Source organism: Chiroxiphia lanceolata, chromosome 8, assembly GCF_009829145.1.
Source record: "Chiroxiphia lanceolata isolate bChiLan1 chromosome 8, bChiLan1.pri, whole genome shotgun sequence".
NCBI classification, from domain to species: Eukaryota; Metazoa; Chordata; class Aves; order Passeriformes; family Pipridae; genus Chiroxiphia; species Chiroxiphia lanceolata.
The window spans coordinates 16784239-16807508 of record NC_045644.1 but is presented as its reverse complement, the minus strand read 5'-3'; the positions used below and the strand labels follow the sequence as shown (position 1 = coordinate 16807508).

The 23270-nt window shown below is 35.4% G+C and overlaps 1 protein-coding gene across 1 annotated transcript in view; it reads left to right on the top strand.

The window, feature by feature from the left end:
* The window catches only part of MYOF (myoferlin), a 66679-nt gene that overhangs the window by 8753 nt on the left and 34656 nt on the right, over positions 1-23270 (top strand). The window contains 16 exon segments of the mRNA XM_032695180.1: positions 5320-5428; positions 6668-6752; positions 8875-9035; positions 9564-9692; positions 11167-11229; positions 11339-11389; positions 12792-12822; positions 13273-13388; positions 14570-14696; positions 15942-16045; positions 16982-17050; positions 17170-17213; positions 17613-17695; positions 19752-19790; positions 22291-22415; positions 22884-23000. Of these exon segments, the coding sequence (XP_032551071.1) occupies positions 5320-5428; positions 6668-6752; positions 8875-9035; positions 9564-9692; positions 11167-11229; positions 11339-11389; positions 12792-12822; positions 13273-13388; positions 14570-14696; positions 15942-16045; positions 16982-17050; positions 17170-17213; positions 17613-17695; positions 19752-19790; positions 22291-22415; positions 22884-23000 (1453 nt within the window).

Genomic DNA, 23270 nt, shown 5'->3' with positions numbered 1-23270 from the left:
AAAGCACTGAACTCATTGCTTTGGCATGTTTCTGTAAATTAACCCTGAAAGAACATTTGAATATTTTTCCATTTCTTTTTTCCTGGAGATAGAATTTACTGCTTCATTTACAGGATCACTAAACTTTTGCAGATAGATTAAATGAGTGCTCTTCATAGTAAAAAGACACAGTCATTGGAAAAGATAAATAAAGCAAACCACCACTGTGTGCAGGCAGACCATCGTAGGAGTAAACCAGAGAACTCATATGATTCATGCTTAGTTAGATTTTCCAGCATAAAAATGTTTGAAAAGAGAACACATCTGTTTTCTATTACATCTAAAACCTCAGTAGAAAGATTTCAAATTCTCAGAACACAAATATTTATGCAGTTAAAAAAAAAAATAACAAAACAAAACAAAAAAACCCCAGTAACTTCAGTTGTCCCTGTGAAGTTTGGAAAAAAAAATATTAACAGGAAGTTAAAGTTGTGTCTGTATGAAGCGGTTTTCATTCTATTTGAAAGACTCGGAATTATGTGTTTCCCCATGTCCTTTGTGTAGTTAGTAACCTAGTGACAGGGGAAAAACAGCTTAGGCACACCCTTTTCTCTAGCAGAAAAATGCAGCCACAAATGAACAGTGCAGCAAATTATTTAATCATGATTAAGTATTTTTCATAGTTTAATAATTTCTAGATTGTTTGAATCCTCCTACATCTGTACTTTTGTGTGGATTCTTTTCCACATAAGCGTGACTGTGTGCAATTGCAAGCTTCCCTTGTATCCATTGTATGCAAGATCCAGTCAGTTTAAGATGCAGTTTTGAGCTTTTCTTTCTTGTACAAAGCAGAATCCATGTTTTGAGGGTTTTTTGAAGTTTGTTCATACAAAGAGTATTATCAAATAACTAATGATAAATAGATTTTTTTCTTAATAAAAATTACTCAACATAACACAAATAACAGTAGGTGAGTATTGGGTCTTGTAGCATAGACTCTATAATGAAACATACACACTGAGAAAGAAAGGTTCAGTATGGCAATTATAAATACAGTGTGAAATCAAGTTTGCTGATGAGAATAATAAATTTAGACCTCTGCCAAAATAAACCCTTAAATATAGGTGAAAAGAATTTAAATTCTTGACTCTCAAGCAGTTGAAACCTCTGGGCTTCTAGTAGAAGTAGCATATAAGCTGCTGGAGGACATGATATGCTAAAGAATTTAGTATAGATTGCTACCTACAAACCAAGAGGAATAATAAAATGGTTGGTACTGTGAGTTAGCATTTTCTGATCCAGACAGGGATGTGAAGTTTCACTTCTCTTGGTTATTTAGGCAGCTAAGAGGAAGTGCTAACCACAGTGCTAACGGATTAATTAGCTTTGGCACAAGTGCAAAAGTTGTTCAGTAGTTAGTCATCCGGAGTTCATTGATTTCATGCTTATAAACTAAGTATTTCCCTTTGGTTACTGGCAGGAAAGTGTCATAGGCCTAGTGCTGGTAAGGTTCAAAATCAGCTTTTAAACAGGTGTCTTCTTCAGTGGTAGACCAGAATGTTTAAATTGCTTGTGGCAGAACAGGTTTTTTGCTTTACTTCTGCAAAGCTGGAAAAGTTTAAGAGACCTGACAGACTTAAGAAGCAATACTCATTGCCTCTCTTCTACCAAAAGAGCTGATGAACAGCTGAGAGAGAATATATTAAGCTATTCCAATAGCAGAAACTATCCCACTTGACGGTGTCAAAAGATAAATGTGACCTGGAATTAAAGAGACAAATGTTGATCTGCCCAGGCAAGAGGAAGAAAGCTGAAATAGGTCTAGCAAAGGGCAGCGTCCTTTGAGGATAGACAGGTAGCAGGAAGTCTTTTCAGCTGTGCTGGAAGGAAAGGACTCCTCGTCATCTTGTAAGTCATGACTTCAGATGGAGATTACATACAATCCTGCTGAAGGTAAAGTCTTCAAAGTTCAGAGGAACACAGCAGCTTCACAGTAGCCATGCAGAGAATTGGGAGTCTAGTTACATATCAAAAGGAAGTACAGTAGCAGATCTTGCAGCAAAGCATTGAACATCATGGTCATGGTGTCACAACAGCCACTGCTGTTGTCTAATTTAGCTGACAGCCCAAAGATTAGAGACCTGAGAGATGCATGTCAGAAAAAAGGATTTCTTCGAGGCCTGTAGACAAGTGACAAAGCTGAGACTTATCGATGTCTTTGAGACATTCCTTGTTACTTTTGAAAGTATTACTTCAGTTGCTGAGTAACTAACTGTATGATCAAAACCAGACTGGTCATGGTCCTGCGTACCTGTTCTAGCTGACTGTGCTTGAGCAGAAGCACTGGACTAGGTGATCTTGGATGGTTCTTTCCAACCTCATCGTTTCTGTGGTTCTGCTAAGAGTGGAGTGAAATATCCCAAATCCAGCAAACAAGATGACTTTGGGGAAGGTGGAATACTGCCCAAGGCTTAGAATTTGTCTAAAGCTTAGAAGTAGATTAAGATAGGATATAGACTGACTATTAAATTTCTCAGTCTTGCTAGAGTGGAAAAAGACTGGAGACTGTTGTTGCCCAACCTGCTAAAGGAGAAGGAAACAAAGGACTATAGAGGCAACTGGTTGCAAGCAAGTAGTGTGTATAACTGATTCCCTCTTCAGTTTTCTGAAGGTGATCAGTATTTTAAAAATGGTTACTATGCATTCAAATGTGTGCAGTTATCATTTGCACAGGACAGATAAGGATGTAGAAATGGAAATTTACAGTGAAAAATTCCAAAAGCTCTACTTTGAACAGCTATTCTTGAGTTAATGTCACCAGATAGGAGGGTGTGGTTGCTGAAACTGTCATCTTGATATGAGATAACTTTGAGTGGCTTCTGAATTGCTGATGTTTTTGAAGTTAATGTATGTCACTCCAGCTCATATCAAATGAAAATGTCGAGTCTACATAATTTTTCTACAAATGTGCATAGGAGAATATTTTCTTTGTCTTTCTCCAGAATCCCATTTGGCCTAACTGCTTTTGGCTAGTCTTGTTGGGTTTTTCCCTTCTAGACACCTCAAAATATGTAAATTTCTATTTGTTATTCTCCAATGGAAGCCATAGTCACGGTTGAAGTATTTAAGGAAAATAAGACTATTCGGAATTGATGTTGATTAGTTTTCCATTGAAGGGAAAAGAGTGAAGTGGGTTTCTTTCAGTATCCAGCTGCGTAAAGGAAATTCAAGCATTTGTTCCAACTGTAGGAATAGTTTGCTATTTGCTTATATTATAATTGCTTTCAAAGCTATTAACATGTTAGAAGGCTATGTTTTAAAGAAGAAAATGCATTGAGCTACGCAGTATGTTTCTCTCTTACTTCTGGGATTTGCAATCTTTGTGGAATGAACCTTTTCTACTTTTCTTTGACTGCTGGATAGTATCAGTGGCTGTCTGCATGACACCTGCTCTTAACATAGAAAAGTATATAGAGGGAGATGTTCTCTTTGGTGTGTAATGTCAGATTTACTTGACTTCTATATAACAGCGATTTTTTGAATTTTGAAGTGACGGGGGGAAAATACAGCCTTTTTCTGCTAGCAGGACCATGTTGTTTCCTGGACTGGGTAGATGTTGCATGCACCACAGGATGTTTATGTGATGTTCCAAATCTAGGTTTGTCTTGTGGATCGAATGCAATTTTATTACGTAACAAGAGAGATTGCTTTTTAACCTCCCTAAAGCTGAGAAATATGTGGAGACAGCGTTTCAGCTAATTTCCATCTCCGTCCAACAATTTGTAAAAACTGAAATGTACCTATGGTTCATCTAATGCTTACTGAATAACTAGGTGTACTTCTGTAGTTTTTTAAAGGACACTGGATCAAGACTACAATACTGGATCCAAGTGTCTGCTCAATAAAGGGAAGAGAGACAGGTGTTAGAAATGGCATCAGAGTTTCAGTCATGGTCATCTTAAAGATTAGAACAGAATTTCATGAATTTCACGAATTTCCTCTGCAGCACGGCCTGATCTTAAATCTGCTTTTCACATCTAGACCATCCCCTCTGTGTGATGAGTATGTGAGGGATAACTGGAATACTACTGTGCTCTGGCAGTTTGGGGAGCAGAAGTGAAAGGCTTGAGTAGTGAATCAAAACTGTAAAGAAGACAACTAGTTTGGGAGAACTGAGATGAACTGGGAAAGCAGAGTTGACTGAGGAGGTGACAGCACCAAAGTAATTCTAACAGGTCATTCAGACAGCAAGTGTAGTTATTTTGCATACATTAAACAGGAGTTGTAATGTGTAATACCAGGAAGATATATTTGCAGGAAATTAATGTACTTTGGAAAAAAAGAATTTATTTTCTGATAACATAGCACCCAAGAGTAGCTATAATAATGCTCTTGCTCTATGTCAAAAAATACTCTTGTGTTCTAAGCTTCTCCATAAAACAGCACTGTAATCTCAAGGGACCTCAGTTAGGTTCTCTGTGTACAGATCTTTTTTCTGTTTTGGCAGCAAACCTGGTATTTTGTTTATAAAACATGTTGTTTTAATACTTACAAGATTATCTTGGGGTTTCGTCACTGATAAAAATCTCAGTTATTCCAATAATCCACTTCAGTATAGGAGTAAACTGTTACTACATACTGTGGGAATGAAATATAGTGCCAGGTATCATAAGACCAGTGCCACACTGTGAGAAACTCTGCCTAAAAGAAGTCTCTTGGATTAAAAGTACATGGTGTTTACACCTTTTCATGAGACGATGGGCGTGACAGATGCAGTCCCAAAGCAGGCAGAAGGAGCTCAGGAGAGTCTAACACGCCAGATCCCTTGAGCAGCTTCCTTTGGTAGGCCTCTCTAGAACCACATTGAAACATTCTGAGGCTTTAAAAGCAAGAAGATGAGCCTATTCCAAAATGTAGATGGGCAAGAAGATCAAGTTTGTGAATTCTCTAGTAAGCACATTGATTGCATTTGTTCTCTTTCATTGTTTTCATTACAGAGATGTGTGTATGTATCTGGTTTTGTGTCTCTTTCTATGTAGTACAGTAGCTATCATACCTAAGTTTTATCCATTACTTCTTACCTGGGAGTTTGCAAAGCTACATAGGGAAAGGAAGGATTATATCTTTTAGTTTGCCAATGAGAATTCAGTGGTCAAAACAAGAAAGTACAAATTAGCAGTACGCAGTCATGACATGACATTTGCAAGGATCTTTTGTTGTGCTTTGAGTTTTCAAGTCCTGGCTAGAGCTACTTGGTTGACTAACAGACACTAGTAAAAGAATAAGGGGAACCTCTGTTTGGTGTATACTTGCATTGTAATGATTTTTATTTCATTTCAGATTAATTGGCAGTGCATCCATCGCACTTAAGGATCTTGTAGGTAATCAAAGCAGATCTTCTCCCTTCAAGCTCATACCTCTACTAAATGAAAGGGGACAAGAAATTGGAGTGAGTGACTTACAATTCCTTATTTTACTGTATTCTTAATCAAAATGCTCCAGAAACAGGGTTAGTATCAATTTAATGCTTGGAAATGTGTAGCAAAAGCTCCAGACAGATGAAATTTATAGCAAAATATAATTTTGTCTGCACCATCTGAGTTAGTTTAATATACTTTAAGTTATAAAATTGCATTCTGTGTATGTATTATGTATTTCTATATATGTGTTATAAATATTTTGGGCGCAGAGTGTGCATGGAAATCAGCCTGATGTTGAAAAAGTGCATTTTCCAAGTACTAGATGGAGTTCCCATATGCAATTTTTTTTTCTGTATTCTTTCTAATAGCCACATGTGTCATAGCACTGATTCTGGAAAGCACATGATCATGTACATGTTCACTGCCAGTTCAGTCCAGAAAATTACACAAGAACTTGTTTAACTTGGTTTAGCACATGTTTAAATTTAACTGGTTATTGACTTAGCTATTAAGTAGTTTCTAAAACCTGGGGCCTTACTGCGTTTGTGTAGTCTAGCTGTTAAGGCACTTCATGGTGCATTGTAGTACACTTAAATAAGAAGAGGCTCCAAGGGTAATTTCAATTTCTCATCAGCTGCAGTTTAATATTATGATTAGTTGGTCACAGGGTTGGGCTTTTTTTGCTGGCTCCTCATGTTACTCTGGCAACAAATAATAATGGTTTGTTCAAAAATCCGAAGCCGCATTCAAGCACCAAAAAGACAATTCTATAATTAGAATGGAAAATGACATAGTGTTTTTGTTCCAGGATGGAACTATGAACAAGCAATTACAAATGCCAGATAGAAAATTTTACTTACGGTTCAGACTTGTTAAGTTGCTGATCAGAAAGTGGTATTTCTCCATGCCTCTGTTTTTCTGTGAGCAAATTTAGGATGTCACCTTGTCTGCCATGAATATTGTGGAACCACATAAATTAACATTTGTAGAACATCTTATATGCCCGTATTGTGACAGATTTTTCTAAATATAAACAAAGTGATTCCATTTGTTAGGTATTATTTTAAAATCTATTCAATTAGCTCCAAATTGTGTAATCTTTATTGTTTGTATGTATATATAGCCTAATAACAGTTTATCAATTTACTAGTAGCTGAAACTTTATAAAAAATGTGCTGTGACAATGCGTAGTTAACTGTTCATGTACAGTGTTAGAACAACTGACTGCTTTAAATCAGCTGTTGTCAATACTGTGTGTTTCTCTATAGGCAACAATTGATTTGGTAGTAGGATATGAGCCACCAGCTGGACCCGTAAATCCAAATGATCCAGGAGGGACCAATACTCAGGAAGGTATTTCCATCTTTTCTCAGAACAGTATTGTTAAAAGCTCATGTAGCTGTTTAAGATAAGGCAAGAAAGTGATTCAATAGCATTGTTTGTCAGAAGAAAATGTTCACCAGAAACAAGCATGTCAAGACTGCCAGGTAGTGATTTTAAAGAAATTAAGGATGATTCAGAACTACAGATAAGAAGAAAGTTGGCATTTACTAACATATAATGGATTTTAGCATCATTTTCTCCAGTGGAATCAGGTTACAAAAAAATGGTGTTGCTTAAAAGCTTTCAAAATGGCTTTTGTTTAGGAAAGAAAAGTTCTTGAATGCTCAAGGAAACAGCAATTATCTGCTCTAATGCTAGGAATAGCCCTGCTCTAATGCTAGGGCTGACCAAAAAACAGGGGAGTCACATCTATTACTTTCCCTCTCAGGAGCTTTGTGAAAAGATTTTCTTAAATCATTGAACCTTTTTCCCCCTACAGAATAATTAATTTTTGTAAGACACTGTTTTATCATATATTAAGCTTGATATTTGATTAGCCAATGAAATACTGTGATCAGTAGGGAATATTCTTTGATCTGTCTGTGTATTGTATTAACCAGGCTTTTTCTGAGAGTGTTTTTGAGATCCTCTGGTTTCCTAGACTGTGTGAAGTAACAACAGGTTTTTGCAGTTGACTCGCAAATAATTAGCCTAATATCAAGTCTGTGTTTGTGCAGAAGGAAGTAAATGTAATAAATATGTATTTGAAGAGAAGGAAATCAGTTTGACCATTATTTGCTGATAAGAAGGAAAAAATTAAAATCAGGAGTCTTCTGGAGGGAAATTTTGATTCCATTGAGTTCACTGGTATTCTTGGAGTGGAAGGATAGATAATGGAAACACAAAAGCTGTGTGTTAAATTACCACACTTCAAAATAATTTTATAGAAATGTGGACTTGAAGACTAAAAATGCAAAATTGAGATATGAAATTATTTTGATTGCTCTTTTAAATGTACTTGAACTATAAGATACAGCTAAAATAAAAAATGGCAGTTTTTTAACTAGCATTCAGCAACTACATGAAAATTATTTCAGTGTGAATTATCAAACAGCTTAGTTAACTGTTGTAAATACCTATTTTCCATGAAATGAAATCACTTTCCCAGCTGAGATTGCTACAGCTCAGTTTTAGAAATTAAAAATTAAGTGCTAAGTTAGGGTATGTAATCAGTCAGTTGCATGGATCCATTCAAGCAAATGGATTTTGAGAGATGTTAGAGAAATAGGTGGGGTCTTCTGATTATAAAATACATGGTATGTCAGTCTCTCTGATTTTATACATCTCTTACAAGGATCACTGAAGACTTTCTCATGCAAAGTGATCATCACCCTATAATTCATTAAGTTAATACACAATCTATTAATGCTAACCATCAGAGACACACTCAGTCTTCTCTAGATTTTGCCATAGTTACTGTCTTTCAGTTAAGAGAAGAAGCTGGAAACACGAGGGAGTGACCACTTTTGTGGTCTAGATATTTATGGATTCTGTTTTGCAATACTGGAATCTCACTGTATGATTCAGTTTTGTAGTGTCATGTGCTTGTAGAACTGTCTTTCACAGGTATGCTGATTTCAGAACTGCCAAAGAGGCTTACTAAGAAACTTATTCCACACTTAAATGTTGTGTAGAAGGATTCAGAGTTTTATTTTAGATGGCAGACCCTGAATGTCTTCATGATTCTGAACTAAAAACCAACACTGTGCTATAGCCTAGTCTTGCAGATGGAGAACAGCTTCAGCTGGAATAAAATTAACCCCTTCTGATGTATTGTGAAATAGTCAGGTGATGGTTATAGCTGAACTGTGTTTTGCTTCAATCTGTTGGTTCAAAAAAGTGTATAGGAATTGTATTAGGCACACTGCATGCTGAAGAGAGACAGATCTAGAAGTAGTTTGGTTAGGATATGAATTTGTTCTTAAGCAGCTTTCGAAAGGAGTTGGAAGCATGGAGTTGGCCAAAAAAATTTTTGACATGAGATAATAATACAATTTTAGTGGAACTCTTGGCTGTTGGACTCTTACTCCTGTAACTTTAACATCCAGCTCTGCTATTTGTTTATTTATTGCGCTGTTTTTTTCTGTATGAGATGGAGAAGATGATGGAGATTATGAGGATATATTGGATGGCCCAGTTGGTGGTATCACACCAGCAGTTCCAAGTGGCACGAAGGAAGCCCAGCTGGCTAAACGCATCACCAAAGGAAAGAAAACGCGGAGAATCCTTTCTAACAAACCACAAGATTTCCAGGTATAAGATTTATTAAATATTGCATGTTCCCTTTTTCTGCCAAGCATGACATTGCTCCTTTCACATAGCCTGAGCATAATTTAGTGTCAGCTTCTGCAAATCTAGTGCACTGTAGAGACAATTAGCCCCCTCCTTTGAAAGGCAGTATTTCAAAAGTATTCTTCAAATATGCCTGTTACTGAGATGTCTGATTTTGTACAGTTCTGACTGAAACCTGGTTGAACCTTATTTATTGTGTAGTTATTGTATAAATTTCAAACTACAACAGCAGCTTTAAAAATAAGTGGTTATGTAAAGTTAAAAAAGCCTACTGAAATAATTAACCCAAACTTGTCTTGTAAAATTCAAGTATAACTATACTTCCTATCATAATTAAGTCTGAAAAGTCTGTCTGGTCCTAACTGCCAGCTACTTCAGGTACTAGCTAAGTTTTCTGGTGGTATAATAAGAAATGCTTGTCACCAGGATGATAAATAATATAGAGAATGAATTAATATAAATATTTGTTGGTTTGGTTTTTTTTTTCAGATTCGTGTTAGAGTCATTAAAGGTCGCCAGTTGCCTGGAAATAACATAAAACCAGTAGTCAAAGTTCATGTTTGTGGTCAGACACACCGGACAAGAATCAAAAGAGGAAATAACCCATATTTTGATGAAGTGAGTGGTGTGAGAACACTCTAGCTGAAATGTTGATGCTATCAATTGTAGAAAAGTAGTTAATACCGCTTTCATTGTAATCAATTAATAAGAATTTGCTAATTTTTATGTGCAATTATTGCTAATACTCATTTTGCCGTTTCAAGTCCCTTTCTTTATGTATTCACATCACTAAACACATCTCTGTCACCAACAGTCTTAGCAGATAAAACTGTCTAGAAGGAACTCGAAGTTCAGCTGAGACATATAGAACACATTCGTTGGTGCAGTTGGCCATGTGCCAGAATCACTTTGAATAGTTGTGTGCTGGTCATAAAAATCACAGAAGAATTAATTAGAAATCATAGACCTCTATGGTGAGTGCAGACGAGTGCTCAGTGCAATGCTTTGGGTCAATAGGACTGCCACAGAATCTGGAAATGTCATTGCCTTGCTACCCGTGATTTGTAAAAGCACAGCTAGATTTCTTTGTCCAGGTGGGCTGTACACCAAACACACTGAAATAGAGGAGAGAACTCACAGCTACATAAGGGACACAAGGATGATCCCATAGCTGGAAGAGTAATGTTGCCAAACTTAAGCTTAATAGAGAGGATGCTGAGGATAACTCTCATTATCTGGACATTTGTGGAAAATTCGGAAGATTTTGGAACTGCATGGCAAGCATGTTTAACACATGCAGGCAAAACCAAGGAAGTTATAAAACTTTGAAACTAAGCTCTAGGTAGCAGTCAAGATTTATGAAGCTGTGGAGTAAACAGGGAGGGCAAAAATTCAGTTGCAACTTATTTTGAAACAATTCTTAGGATGTCTCAGTATCCAAACTAGACTAAAAATGGAATAGGATGGACCATGTTTACCTGCCCTTCCATTTTGTTGGATAAAATACTGACTGGAGTATAGCTGGGATCAAATACCAAACTGATTGAGGCATATGCTATTATGAAAACAAATAAGCTAATAAAGAGTATATTCATCTTCATGCAGTCAAACTCTCAGATTTATTCTTATGGCCTTGAATTTCAAAATTTCAGATCATTACAATCACTGTCATCGCTAGCCCTAAACAAGACCTTTTTGACAACTACAACAGAGGTGGCTAGACCAGGGTTTAATGCCCTGGAAAATGAACAACCATTATAGTTCCTGAAGTTGTTCCCCTGAGAAAAATGTGAAGTGCAGAGCAAGGAGCAAGGGTTGTGCTAAAAGTTTGCAGCATAGTTATGTTTACTGCATTCATTCAAATGGAAGTTGTGAATGACTTGTCTGTTTTGTACTGAGTCTATTTACTAAATTTAGTTTTTTGTTCTGCACTAAATTATCATATAATATGTCCAGCAAAGAGGCGGGGTAAAAGTACTGCATTAGGCATGCTTCATGTGCCTCTTAAAATAATGGTTTTGCATTTTATGTTCAGCTAGTTTTGTGTTTGTCATTCTGAGACAGGTTTTTTTGTTTGTTTTTACCCTGACAGATATTTTTCTACAATGTCCACATGACTCCTTTAGAGTTGCTTGATGAAACAGTTAGTATTCGGGTAAGAAAAAACAGCACATATATAGAAGGCTGCTGGATGCATATGGCATTGGCTGGCCATTTCACCACGTTTAGGAACATTCCCATTTCATGCTCCTCTGTCTTTTTAGGTGTATGATTCTTACTCTTTACGAGCAGACTGTCTAATGGGTGAATTTAAGGTGGGTATAAAGTAACTTCCATATCTTGACTAAATGAAATAAAACAGGAGAAATTTTTTAAGTACTAGTTTTAAATGTTTAAATTTATACTTCCTTAGCATGGGGCCAAAGAATTACTTGATGATGTCTTACTTTTCATGCCAGAGACCATTTGCTCAAAGCACTTGTAAGCAGTTTTCTTATTTGAGTAAAAGATTATTATTAATGACATTTGTGAGGTTTATATGCCAAGTTCTCTAATTTACATCCAAGAGAAAAAAATATTTTCCAATAGGTAATTTTTTTTCCCTCAGGAAGTGAGGTGATTATTTGGTATGACATAGGGTTTGAAGAGATAATGTTAAAAGGGAGTTATAATAGGCGGAATAGTGGTATGTATTGTGGCATAAAGATACACATTCTCAAATTATGTGTAAAGGTGTTCCTTTGGTCAGAAGTTAAGTAAAAGAGATGGTGGAAAAGTCTCTTAGTTAAAGCAATTTGTGATGATATAAATTCAGTAGGTCTCTGGACCAGCTTTTACAAAAATATACAGATGTGGAAGAGTGCTCTTTTCTAAATGAAACACTTTCTACCACAAAGCTTTTTGCTTCTCACTGCTTATTGTCTATGTAATTTCTGTGACTCAGTCAGTGATATATTGCTCTGCTATTGTGGAGAATTGATCATTCACTAAGCAGGTGACAGCACGTCATTCAGCTACTTTGTGCTCCTGCAGGCACACATTCCAAGAGAAAACCACAAGGGTAATTCTGTCTAGAAAAACACCCTTTCAGACTTTGCCTGAAAGGAAGACTAGCCCCAATTGCCATGAGCAAACATACTTACCTTCCTGAACATGTTTGAAATCTGATAACAATGAATAACAATCATGGCATATGTGCAATCTTGTCCAGATTTGAGACAGTGGGGGGAAAAAATGGTCATATTCTTAATAAAACAAAAAAGGAAATTATTCATTAAAAAAACAAGATTCACTTCTGGAACTGAAGGATGAGATGTTGAGCAGGAAATAAGCAGTGAAACAAAAGTGTTCTGAAAAGCCTGTCTGAACATAAAATAATGGCTGAACACAGGGAATTCAAGAAGCAGTAAGCTAGCCCCACCTTCTGTCTCTCGTAAATGAAAAAGCCGGGGATCTGAGGAAAGAATAAAGTAACTACAGATGTTAGTTCTAATACATATTTTCTTGCGTTGTCTTCTTGGCTGCTGTATCCATTCATAATCCCTCATTTGTCAGGGTAAGACATTTTCTCCTCCCTATAATATGCTATGTAAACTGTCTTTTGTTTGTGACAAGAGAACAATGTAGTAGTACTCATGAAAAACGTGAGGGGAGTTTCCCAACCACTTTTTTGTTTTGGTATTTCTTCAAAGATAATACCTTTAATCTTTATTTCAGATTGACATTGGCTATGTTTATGATGAGCCTGGTAAGTAACAGTTACTCCAGAACTTTTTTCCTAGCTTGAGATTAGAGGTTGAAACATTTCATTACATTTCTAAAGTAAAAGAAGAAAGTTACTTAAGTTATTTAAGTTTGCAGCTTTAAGTATTAGCTTTAAAAAAATCCAACAATATATATCTCTTTCAGTGATTTCAAGATAAAGTAGAAGCCCCTTTTTGTATCAAAGATCTAAAATTTGAAAAATAATGCAAAAATATTTGATAGTTATGTCCCTGAATTAGTGTGCCACAGCATTTTAACACTAGATTTCTTGTTTTGAATGGCACTGTTAAGACCTGTCTAGGACAGAATAAATTTTTAAAATAATTAGGATAGTTTAGGTTATACTTCTGGAATAGCTGACAGTTTATATGATGTGTGACATTTTGTAATGGATATTACTGGGGGCTAGTGGTGATGTTTTGTTTTATTTCAGGCCATGCAGTCATGAGAAAATGGCTTTTGCTAAATGATCCTGAAGATACAAATTCAGGACCCAAAGGCTATATGAAAGTCAGCATATTTGTCCTGGGAACTGGAGATGAGCCACCAGTAAGTTTCATTTAAATGTCTTTCTTCCCCTTTCCACCCCACGGATATTTATTGATGCCCCCCTAACATTTTTTTTTAATACTGTATAATTTGCTCTGTGAACAGTATTTAAAAGACAAGATTTACAAGTGGTTTCCAGGTTATGCAGCACTAAGTGGCCAACTCAAAGCTTATTTTGTTATTCTGCCCAATTAAGCGACCTCTGGACCAGCCCTGGGTGTATTACTCTACTATGTGTAGATACTCCTTCGCATAGTGAAGTAGAGATGTGTTAGACTGTTCTTGCATGCAAGCTAATATGGAGTTCTCCTTAGCAGAGCTAATTAGGCCGAGTAACATATTGATACCAGTTCTAGGACTAAGTCAGGAATGTCTCCACTACTACATAACGTAGACAAGCCCACAGAGAAACCTGAGTACCAGAAAGCTCCAAATTTTTCCAGGTGAAAATCAGACCTATCAATAATTACAAGCCAGGCACAAGTAATTTGATGCATATGAAAGCAGTAGGTAGTTTTAACGATCCAATCTTTAGCTGTCTGCTGTTCTGTCAAGGTAAAAACAGGCCCTTTTTTCTTGTAATGTTTTTCTTACTTGACTGTTGTCTGTAGTTTAAGTTCTGCTGTTCTTCCTGCCTGATATTTTTGCATACTGGTACTACCTAGTTAAATATAATATGGTCCTCAGAACCATGGAAGATTTCCTTCTTGTTGCATATTAACTCTTCCTCTCTACTGTCCTCGTTATTCTTGAAATCACAAGGATATGTCTAGTTATTTGTGGTGTGTTTATTTATAAATGAGGAAGCGATAAGTTCTGGTAAATATATATCAGATTTGTAAGCCTTTCTAATTGCAGTAAGATACCTTATCTTGAGATGAGTATGAAATTTGCATGAATTGACATTATACATGGGCCAAAATCATCATCATCTGATGATGATGATTTTAAAAGTATGATTAAAATGGGCTCCTGCAATTGAGTACTTTAGAGCTAAAAGTGTAAGTAAAATAGTTTAGCTAGAATGAATTTTTTGTGGCTTGATAATTTGATACAGATATTCTTCATAAAAAACTGACAACAGTCTTCTGTTGAAGAATGTTGTGGGCACCAGTATAACTAATCACCTTAATTCTGTACATTATTCTGTCTTTATTGTGTACCACTGTATCTCCCAACAGGTTGAAAAAAGAGAGAGAGATAATGAAAGCGATGATGTGGAGAGCAATCTGTTATTACCTGCTGGCATTGCACTTCGTTGGGTCACTTTCCTTCTCAAAATCTACAGAGCTGAGGACATTCCCCAGAGTATGTAGCTTCTCCCTACTTGTCCACTGGTGTTTTTATTTACCATTAGAAACATTTATTTGTGTTAGCTGTTCAGAAACATTCTTCGAATATAAAACATTTTGAGGCTTTTTCATTTTTAATTGAGTCAGTAATTCTGTGATGGCTCCAGTCCTTTTTTAATGCTCAGTAAGTCTACTTAATTCTTGTGATGGTTAACTTAATGTGTTACCCATTAGATTGGTAATGTTCATCTGTTGCTGAGTGGTAGTGGGGAAGGGTCATCTTCACTAGCCCTCTCCAGTCGTAGAGGTTACATGTAAGTAACAACACTCAATATGCAGATAAGGTTCTGTACACCTCTCCTGAAGTATATGGTACATGTGTCAAATTCCCGTTGGATCCCAATCTCTGCCAACTTTTGAGAGGTTATTAGACAGGTGGTTCCCTGCAGCCCTCTTTTCCAATGTCATTTAGATCCCAGGATATAAGTAGTACTGCAGCTTCCTCTTGCCAGCAGTCCATTATTTCTTCACAGGTGCTCGTAGCTGCAGCTGTGTTCAGCAGGGCAAAGGCCACAGGGTTGCTGCAGTCGGTCAGCCCCTGCTGCCGTGGCCAGGGCCATCTGCAGTGCCAGCACCCTGCTCCTGAGTGGCCACGGGAAACAAGGATCTAGGAACTGGCTGCATCTCGGAAAGCAGCAGGCAGTTTGTGGCTCTAAGCTGAGTACCATAAGCTTAAATAAGAGCCTTGGAGGGCAGGGAAGTTTGTAAGCAGTTTGATCTTAGTTCTTTTAGTGAGATTTTACTTGTGTCAACCCTACCTGTCTGAGACAAAGGCTGTTTCTCTCATTATATGCCATATGTGTTTTCGCATAGAATGTAGGTGGCTTTTTTGCCTTATTAGCTTATTTTCTCACCTATATCTGTGACAACAAATGGCAATGTCTACAGATACATGCATAATGGATTTCAAATACAATGATGCCTTTAAATTCAGGAGCACATCATCATTTCTTGTGATGTTTGAAAAATCTGTATTTTTAAAAATGCTCCTAGGCACAAATTCACCATTTTTACCAGCAATATGCTTCAGAATTTTGTTTATCAGGTTAGACTTTTATCAGGTTTATCCTTCCTAGATCTGTAAGGTGGTTAATTTTGGTGGAATTGGTATGGACTACTTATTATTTAGACTGACAATAATAATAATAATCATCATCGTCAAGAACCACCCACCTTAATTTAATCTTTGACACTTCTCCAGTGGATGATGCTTTTGCACAGACTGTCAAGGAAATATTTGGAGGAGAAGCAGACAAGAAAAACCTGGTGGATCCATTTGTAGAAGTTTCTTTTGCTGGGAAAAAGGTAATTTAGTAAATATCTGAATCTTTGTATTCTAATCATAGTCTTGAGAACAGATTTCATATGCTAATATGAATTTTTAGGTTTACTGAAATTATAGAAATAAAAAAACAATGAAAAACAAAGTTCACTTTGTAAAGTGAGGAAAAACAGCAAGGTACAGTAGAAAGGGTGTAGAGCTGATGACTAATAAAAGGAATGTATGAGTAAATGCTAGAAGCAATGCATGCCAGATTGCTTGCCTTCTGGCTGCTCCTGATGGCTTTTTGTAACTCATGATACAGATCTTTCTGGACAGGTTAACGGCGTTTGTGTGTTTTATTGCTAATGTGTTCCTTAGAATGCCAAATTTGATCTGGAGAACAACTGTACAACTTGTATTCATTCATAGCCTATGTTTTTTGTCATTTCTTTAATATGTTATGTAATCAGGTTGCCACACCCAATGTAGAGGATCTTTAAAAGATATGACTAGCAAATAATATAGCCTATCCCGTATTCTTCATCTACTCTAAAATCTGCATAAAGAAAATTGGAATCAAGTCACTCCTCCATTTCATTTCTCTGCTGTGTTAAGAGTTCAGTACTACTGTGAAATCACATTAAATTGTGGCTTGTGGAAATAACAGGCTTTGATAATTTCATTTAATTGTAGCAAGTGAAAATAAAAGGTAGGGTAACTCCAATCTCATATTTAAACACAGTTTCCAATTTTCTTTTCCCTCTAATAGTCATTAATGTTGCATATGCAGATCGCTTTAGCAGTAGTTATCAATAGAAAACTAACGGCTCACTGCAGCATAAACCATTCAGGATTCATCATTAACTACTACCTATTTTTTCCAAACAGATTATGATGTATCCTAAGTCATAGCTAGTATATGCTGTTTTGTCTGTTTAATCTTTGATGTGCTGTTTAGTTGATTTCATTTTTGGCAGGTTTGCACAAATATAATTGAGAAAAATGCCAATCCAGAGTGGAATCAAATTATTTCTCTTCAAATCAAGGTCAGTTTTTTTCCCTTGTTTCTGTAGAAAACACCCATCCTTCTGGAACTCAGGGCATTAACATTACAGAGGTAAAATAAATAATGAGTTATTTTACTTTAATTGCTTTTTTTTTTCAGTTTCCTTCAATGTGTGAGAGAATAAAACTTTCAGTTATTGACTGGTAAGTTATGACTTTTAATCGAAGTACTAAACAAAGTAAATTAAGTGAAGAAAAGTCTGGTTCTGTTGTTGTCAGGTATTTTTAGTATTTTTACGGTCTGTGAGAGTATCTAAGCAAGTGTTTAAGTATCTTTATGGTTTCTTTACAAGAGACTGATTAGTGTAACATGGATTATTGTTAATTTTGTGCAGTGAGCACTGAGCACTGTCACTTTTTAAGTGACAGTGTAAAAGTCAGGTGATTTCTTCTTGGTACAACCCACTTTTGTAACTAGTCATTACCATCTTAGTAATATTAAAGCGTTCTAGGTGATGCAAAATGTCTGTACTAGTAGCTTGCTTCTGTGTATGATGACCAATATTATATTTAAATAAAGTCTTTCTTTTCTTCTTTCTGTAGGGATCGTCTTACAAAAAATGATGTGGTGGGAACAACATATTTAAGCCTCTCAAAAATTGCTGCTTCTGGAGGAGAGGTTGGAGGTAATTGGTTGAGCAGTGTCTAACTTACTGTCTTCTCTTGTGTTACAGAGAATAGCAAAGATTAGTGTTCTAAGAAAGGGTATTTTTGTGTAGTTCCCCAATTCTGTGGCAACAAGATTATCTATTTCTGGAGTTTTTAAAACAAAGCTCCTAGAAAACATGATGTGGGACTTTTCAAAGTATTAAAATTTTAATGTCTAAACCACATCATCATTGAAATAGCAGTAACTAATTCAAAATTCAGCATTCTGTTCTGTATACACACACACACACATATATATGAAAGTTAGTGAACTAATTAAATTTGTGAGTACTTTGCCAAATTCAGAAAACTATGCGATATCACAATCTATCATGAGTAAGATATGCCAGTTTATTTACATGTTTAAGAAGATATTTAATTTCAAGGCAGCCTGGGGTTAGTGCTTCAGAATCACTGATTCTTTGGGCACTAGTAAGCAAGACTTCCATTGCCACCTTGTAAGAGTATCTGTTCTTTCTTTGGGAAGAGAATGTAAAAGCTGTGGAATTTTCCTGAGTAATTAGCCTAAAGGAACTATCTAGAACCACATACTCATTTGCTGGGTACTATTAGGCTGCTTTCAGATGCTGGGGGAACTTGGATCAGTCTTTGATCAGTAGCTTACTAGAAATGGGCACTGCATCTCATTGCATGAGTGCTTCATATTCCTACTTAGTAAGTCTTATTTTATTAGCTTCAATGAATGAAGATTTTATTGCAATGCATGATTGCAGGCAATTAATTTATGTGCTTCAATCCGTATAGATGGCTGGATATGTAATTTCAGAAAAACTAAAAAACAAAACTGATTAACTGGAAGAAAACAACAAGATAGGCAGGATATGAAGTGCCTAACATGTTGTTCCCATCGGAAAATAGCTTTGTAATAAAACTCTTCTTTATGATATTATAAGAAATACTTTTTTGCCATGATTTTGGATAATATAAAAAAAAGTCCTGTTACATTTATGTTTTAATATAATCTTGTGATTATTGATTATTTCTTTGTGATCTATATTTTCAATCACCTCATCTTTTTATAACAAGATATCTGATTTATCTGATTATCTACACTAATATAAAGGACACTGGCTCAAAACCATTTCTACCATTGCCTCAATAAAAGTCTAAATTACTAATTTTTTCTGTTGTGTTTATAAAATCTATATATGTACCTATCTGAGACAGACCAGTTTGTCCTTAACTTGGTGGCTATATCAGGCACTTAAAAACAAAATGGCAAAAACATAGTGGCTTGAGGCAAGAATTGGATGGAACTGTATTTTCGGTCATATAACTTCAAGCTTCAAATGTAGTTCTCTTAGAATGACTGCTGTTGAAGGAAGAGCTTGTGCAAACATTCTTTTCATATATCCCATGTGCAATCAGAAGCAAAAGAAAAAGGCAGTGGTTTAGGCTTTAGGGGGAAATTCAGCTCTGGAGAGATCACTTATACTCCCTGTATAAGTGCGTAACTTGAACTGCAGCTGAGTCACAGCACATTTATACTTCGAACCCAGGCACTTGGTAACTGAGGAAATCTTACTTGGTTTCTCTCTCTACTGAGATGCTGACATTGGAATAGCCATTTCTATGTAAAGTCTTCTCTTCAGTGCCTGAAGCCTGTTCTGGCTTCTAAAGAATTGTGGAACTGAACTAGTCTATGGTCCTCAGTAAATACAGATACTCTAAGGGGCTCTGAGAGTGGTGGGATTCTTAAATGTTCTTAAGATTTTAAAAATAGTTTTAAAAATAAATTTGTATTTTGTGTGGAGGACTGTACAAAGCTGAAACAGAATATATATATATAAGGAATATATTTTGTCAGCTACATGCTTTTTTTTTTCCTTTGAAATTTGTACAGGAAGAGTAATAATTTCCTATATTAATCAGGAAGAAAAATTCCAACCCACATAAACTTTATTTTTTCTCAGACCTTCAACTTTATTTTAGAAGGGGATTGCTTTGTGATGTGTGTGTTTTTACAATACTGTTGTCACTTGTCATATAACTACTTCTCTTTTCATAATATAGAATTTTCATCTTCAGGAACAGGGGCTTCATCATATGAAGGTTTATATCTTCATCTGTTATTGATTTTTCTTTCCAGTGCCCAAACTGAGGAGTATTGCCTAAGATAATCCATAATCTTAAAAATATTTTTTAATAATTACTTTTCTAAAATATTTCACCATTATGATTAAAGACTATAAAAAATAACTAACCCTAGAAAACAGTTTTGGCACTGGAATTGGTTTGAAAATGTTTCTGTTTGGCTGGTGCTTCAAGCTGTGTGTTAGAGATGAGCATGTAGTTGCTTCGATTATAAAGTGCTTAGTCTGACAATGGCTTGCAATTTTTAACTTAGCTACGAGATCACATCTATTTTTGCAGCTGCAGAACCTTGCAGAAGTAAGTAACTGCCTAAAATAATTAGTGGCTGTTTTGCTGATGCTTAGCAAGCTATATAAATAAAGTCTGAAAAATAAAATCTGATTCTGTTACTACCTGGAGAGATGTGTTTTTCCATAACTGTCTAGGTTGACATCCAGTTTTAAAAGACTTTGTGATAAATATTTATATAGGGAGGAATAAATATGAGTGGATTGCAGTTGAAAGGTAGCATTCATTCATCTGCACAATACTTCATTTACTGTCTTTCTTAATAAAATAATATTAGGTTAAAGACAAATAATTTCTTGGAGTCATTTTCTGTAATACATGATAATCAACCTTCTGAAAGTAAACAATTGAATATTAAATGTTAAAAAAAATAGAAAATAATTCTTTTGGTTCCAGATATGGGAGGGGTTTTTTGTTTGTTTGTTTTAAAATTTATATTTTGTTTAGTTTGTTAGCATCAGTAAGTAGTGAATATATTAATACATATCTGTACCTCAAATCTAGTCAGACTGAGATCTGATGTGAGCAGTTCAGTGTTAGAATTTTTAAAACACTGAACATCATTCCAACAATTCTTTTTCATTCAAATTTTGATTTGTTTCTGATTCAAATATAACGATATGGAAGTATCCCAATGCAAACTAGGGAACTGCAAGTCATTATTTTGTATTGTGCAGATTTTATGTGAGTTTGTGTTGACTGGAAATTACATCAAGACATCCCATTCATTTTTACTATCTGTTTGTGCTACTCAGCAGTAGCATAGTCATACAAGGCATAACCCTTCACTGTCACTTTCTTATCTTAGCCTTCTTTTCCTGTGATAAATAAATGCCTCCTTCTTTGTGCAGCAGATCACTCCAAGTGATATCAGTTGCAAGGTTCAGAACCTGTTCTCATCTCTTTTTTTTTTTTTTGTACCAGGATCATTTGTTCAAAGGCAAAAGCTAGGATACAAGAAGGAAAAGAATATAGAATCTTTTCTGTTCACTCAAAACTATGCAATATTTTTCTGCATGTGTGTTGCTTACCTTGTTCTAATTATCTTTACATCACTCATTCAATTTATCAATCAAAAACCTTGGCATGTGTTCGATTGTTACTGAAAGAACAATTAACTCCTTAGAGTATAGATTTTAATTAGCTCTAAAAGGAGCTTTTTAGAATATCATTCATCTAATAAATTTGCAAGGCATAAATGCAAACCCAAAAGATAACAGCAGTAATGCAATTGAGGCTTCCCTATGTATATTTTTCTGCTCAAAACCAGAACATTGTTAAAAAATACAATTTTATGACAGTAAGCATTAGCAATGAAAATGCTTTTTCAAGTTTTTGGATATTATAAATATCTGAAAATAAAAAATAGCTGTGGTGTGCAGTTTCCTAGCTTAGCCATTAAAACTGACAAAAATTTCTGAATACTGATTAGTATATGTTTTTAGCTAGATTAAAACATTGGGAAATTTTAAGCTGTTAGTCATTAAATAATTTTATTCAGTTTAGTTGGTTTATTCATTTTAATCAGTTTATTGTCGTTGGAATTGATTGAGAATCAACTGAATTTGTGGACTTTCAGTCTTGTATGGATTTTAGCCTACTGAAAAGGGAGTTGGTGAGAAACAATGTGCTGTAGCATTATGATTAAGTTTTGCAGTAGTCTGTTTTACACTAAAGGATAAGCACAGAAAATGATTTTAAAAATTAGAACAGTAGGATTAGCTCTGTTAACAGTAGGGGGCTTTCTGCTACAGTGTGCATCTTTTTTGTGACTGTTTAGCTTGATCATTGGCTTGTGCATTTAAATGATTGCAAATATTACTTTTCTGTTAGCGTAAATGTGTTACCCTTTGACATAAAGGAAAACCATATATTTGCGGTGGGACAGAAGTTCTGTTTATTCGGGGGGGGGGGGTTACTGTGTGAAGTGTTATTTAGTATAAGTATTGCACAATGAGGAAGGAAGTTAGGAACAAGTATAGTAAAATTACTTTACATTCATATGGTATATCCAGAGAATAAAGCGTTCTTACATTACTAACACTAATACGTAACTAATATCTAACCTTCATTCCAGTGGATTTGATAGTAATGTTAGTTGCCTTTCTGGCTCAGTAATTAACAATATAATGGTAATTAACAAAGATATAATTGTGATGTTTTCTGTTAGTAAACACTGGAGACACTGAAGTTGGCTTTTTACCAACATTTGGGCCTTGTTACCTAAACTTTTATGGAAGTCCAAGAGAATACACTGGATTCCCAGACCCATATGATGAATTAAACTTTGGAAAGGTCAGTTTCCTTGTTAATTGTTTTAATAAAAGAATTAAACCCAGTTGTTTCTAATCAATAAATTAATGAATTTTAATGTCTTATCTTTTTTTTTGTTTCACATTACACTCCTTTTGGTGTTTCTTTTTGAATAATATATTATATTTAAGATTAATAAGAAAGTGTAATAATATTTACCATTCCTATCTGTCTACATTTTAAAGGTGTTTCTGATAGAGCAGCAGTGTTTTTGATGATTTTCACTAACTGCATCTTTGCATGCATTTATATTTCTTATTTCCTTGCTTTTAACTTCTAGCATTAATTAAAGCCAAGTGCTTAATTTCACTTGTTCACGTATGTACATTCATGCCTCTGCAGGAGTTCTGAGAACACTTCAGTGAGACCAGAATCAGGTACAGCTAAAGAAAGTGTATGCTTCTGTAGGACAAATATATAAAGTTGGATTTATGTGTGTTTATGTTACAGGGAGAAGGAGTTGCTTACAGAGGGAGAATTCTGGTCGAACTGTCTACAGTACCTGAAAGCAAGCCTGTTAATAAAAAGTTAGAGATGATTCCTAATGATGACTTGCTGGTTGTTGAGGTAAATACTTGTTTTATCCTTGTCACTGTTGATAATGGAGAAGTGCCTTGGCTGGTTGTCTTTGGAGAATCATCTAACTCACAAACATCAAAACTAGATTTGAATCTCTGAATTCGAAGAGGTGTTTACTCGTGGTTATTGGTGACTGAGGAGTGGTGGCTAAAAAAATGTCATACCCTCGTAGCAAGAACTGTTAATTCGAAACATTTTATAGTATCAAATACAGTAATTTATTGTACACATTATATGTTTTGGTTTCTTCTCAGAAAG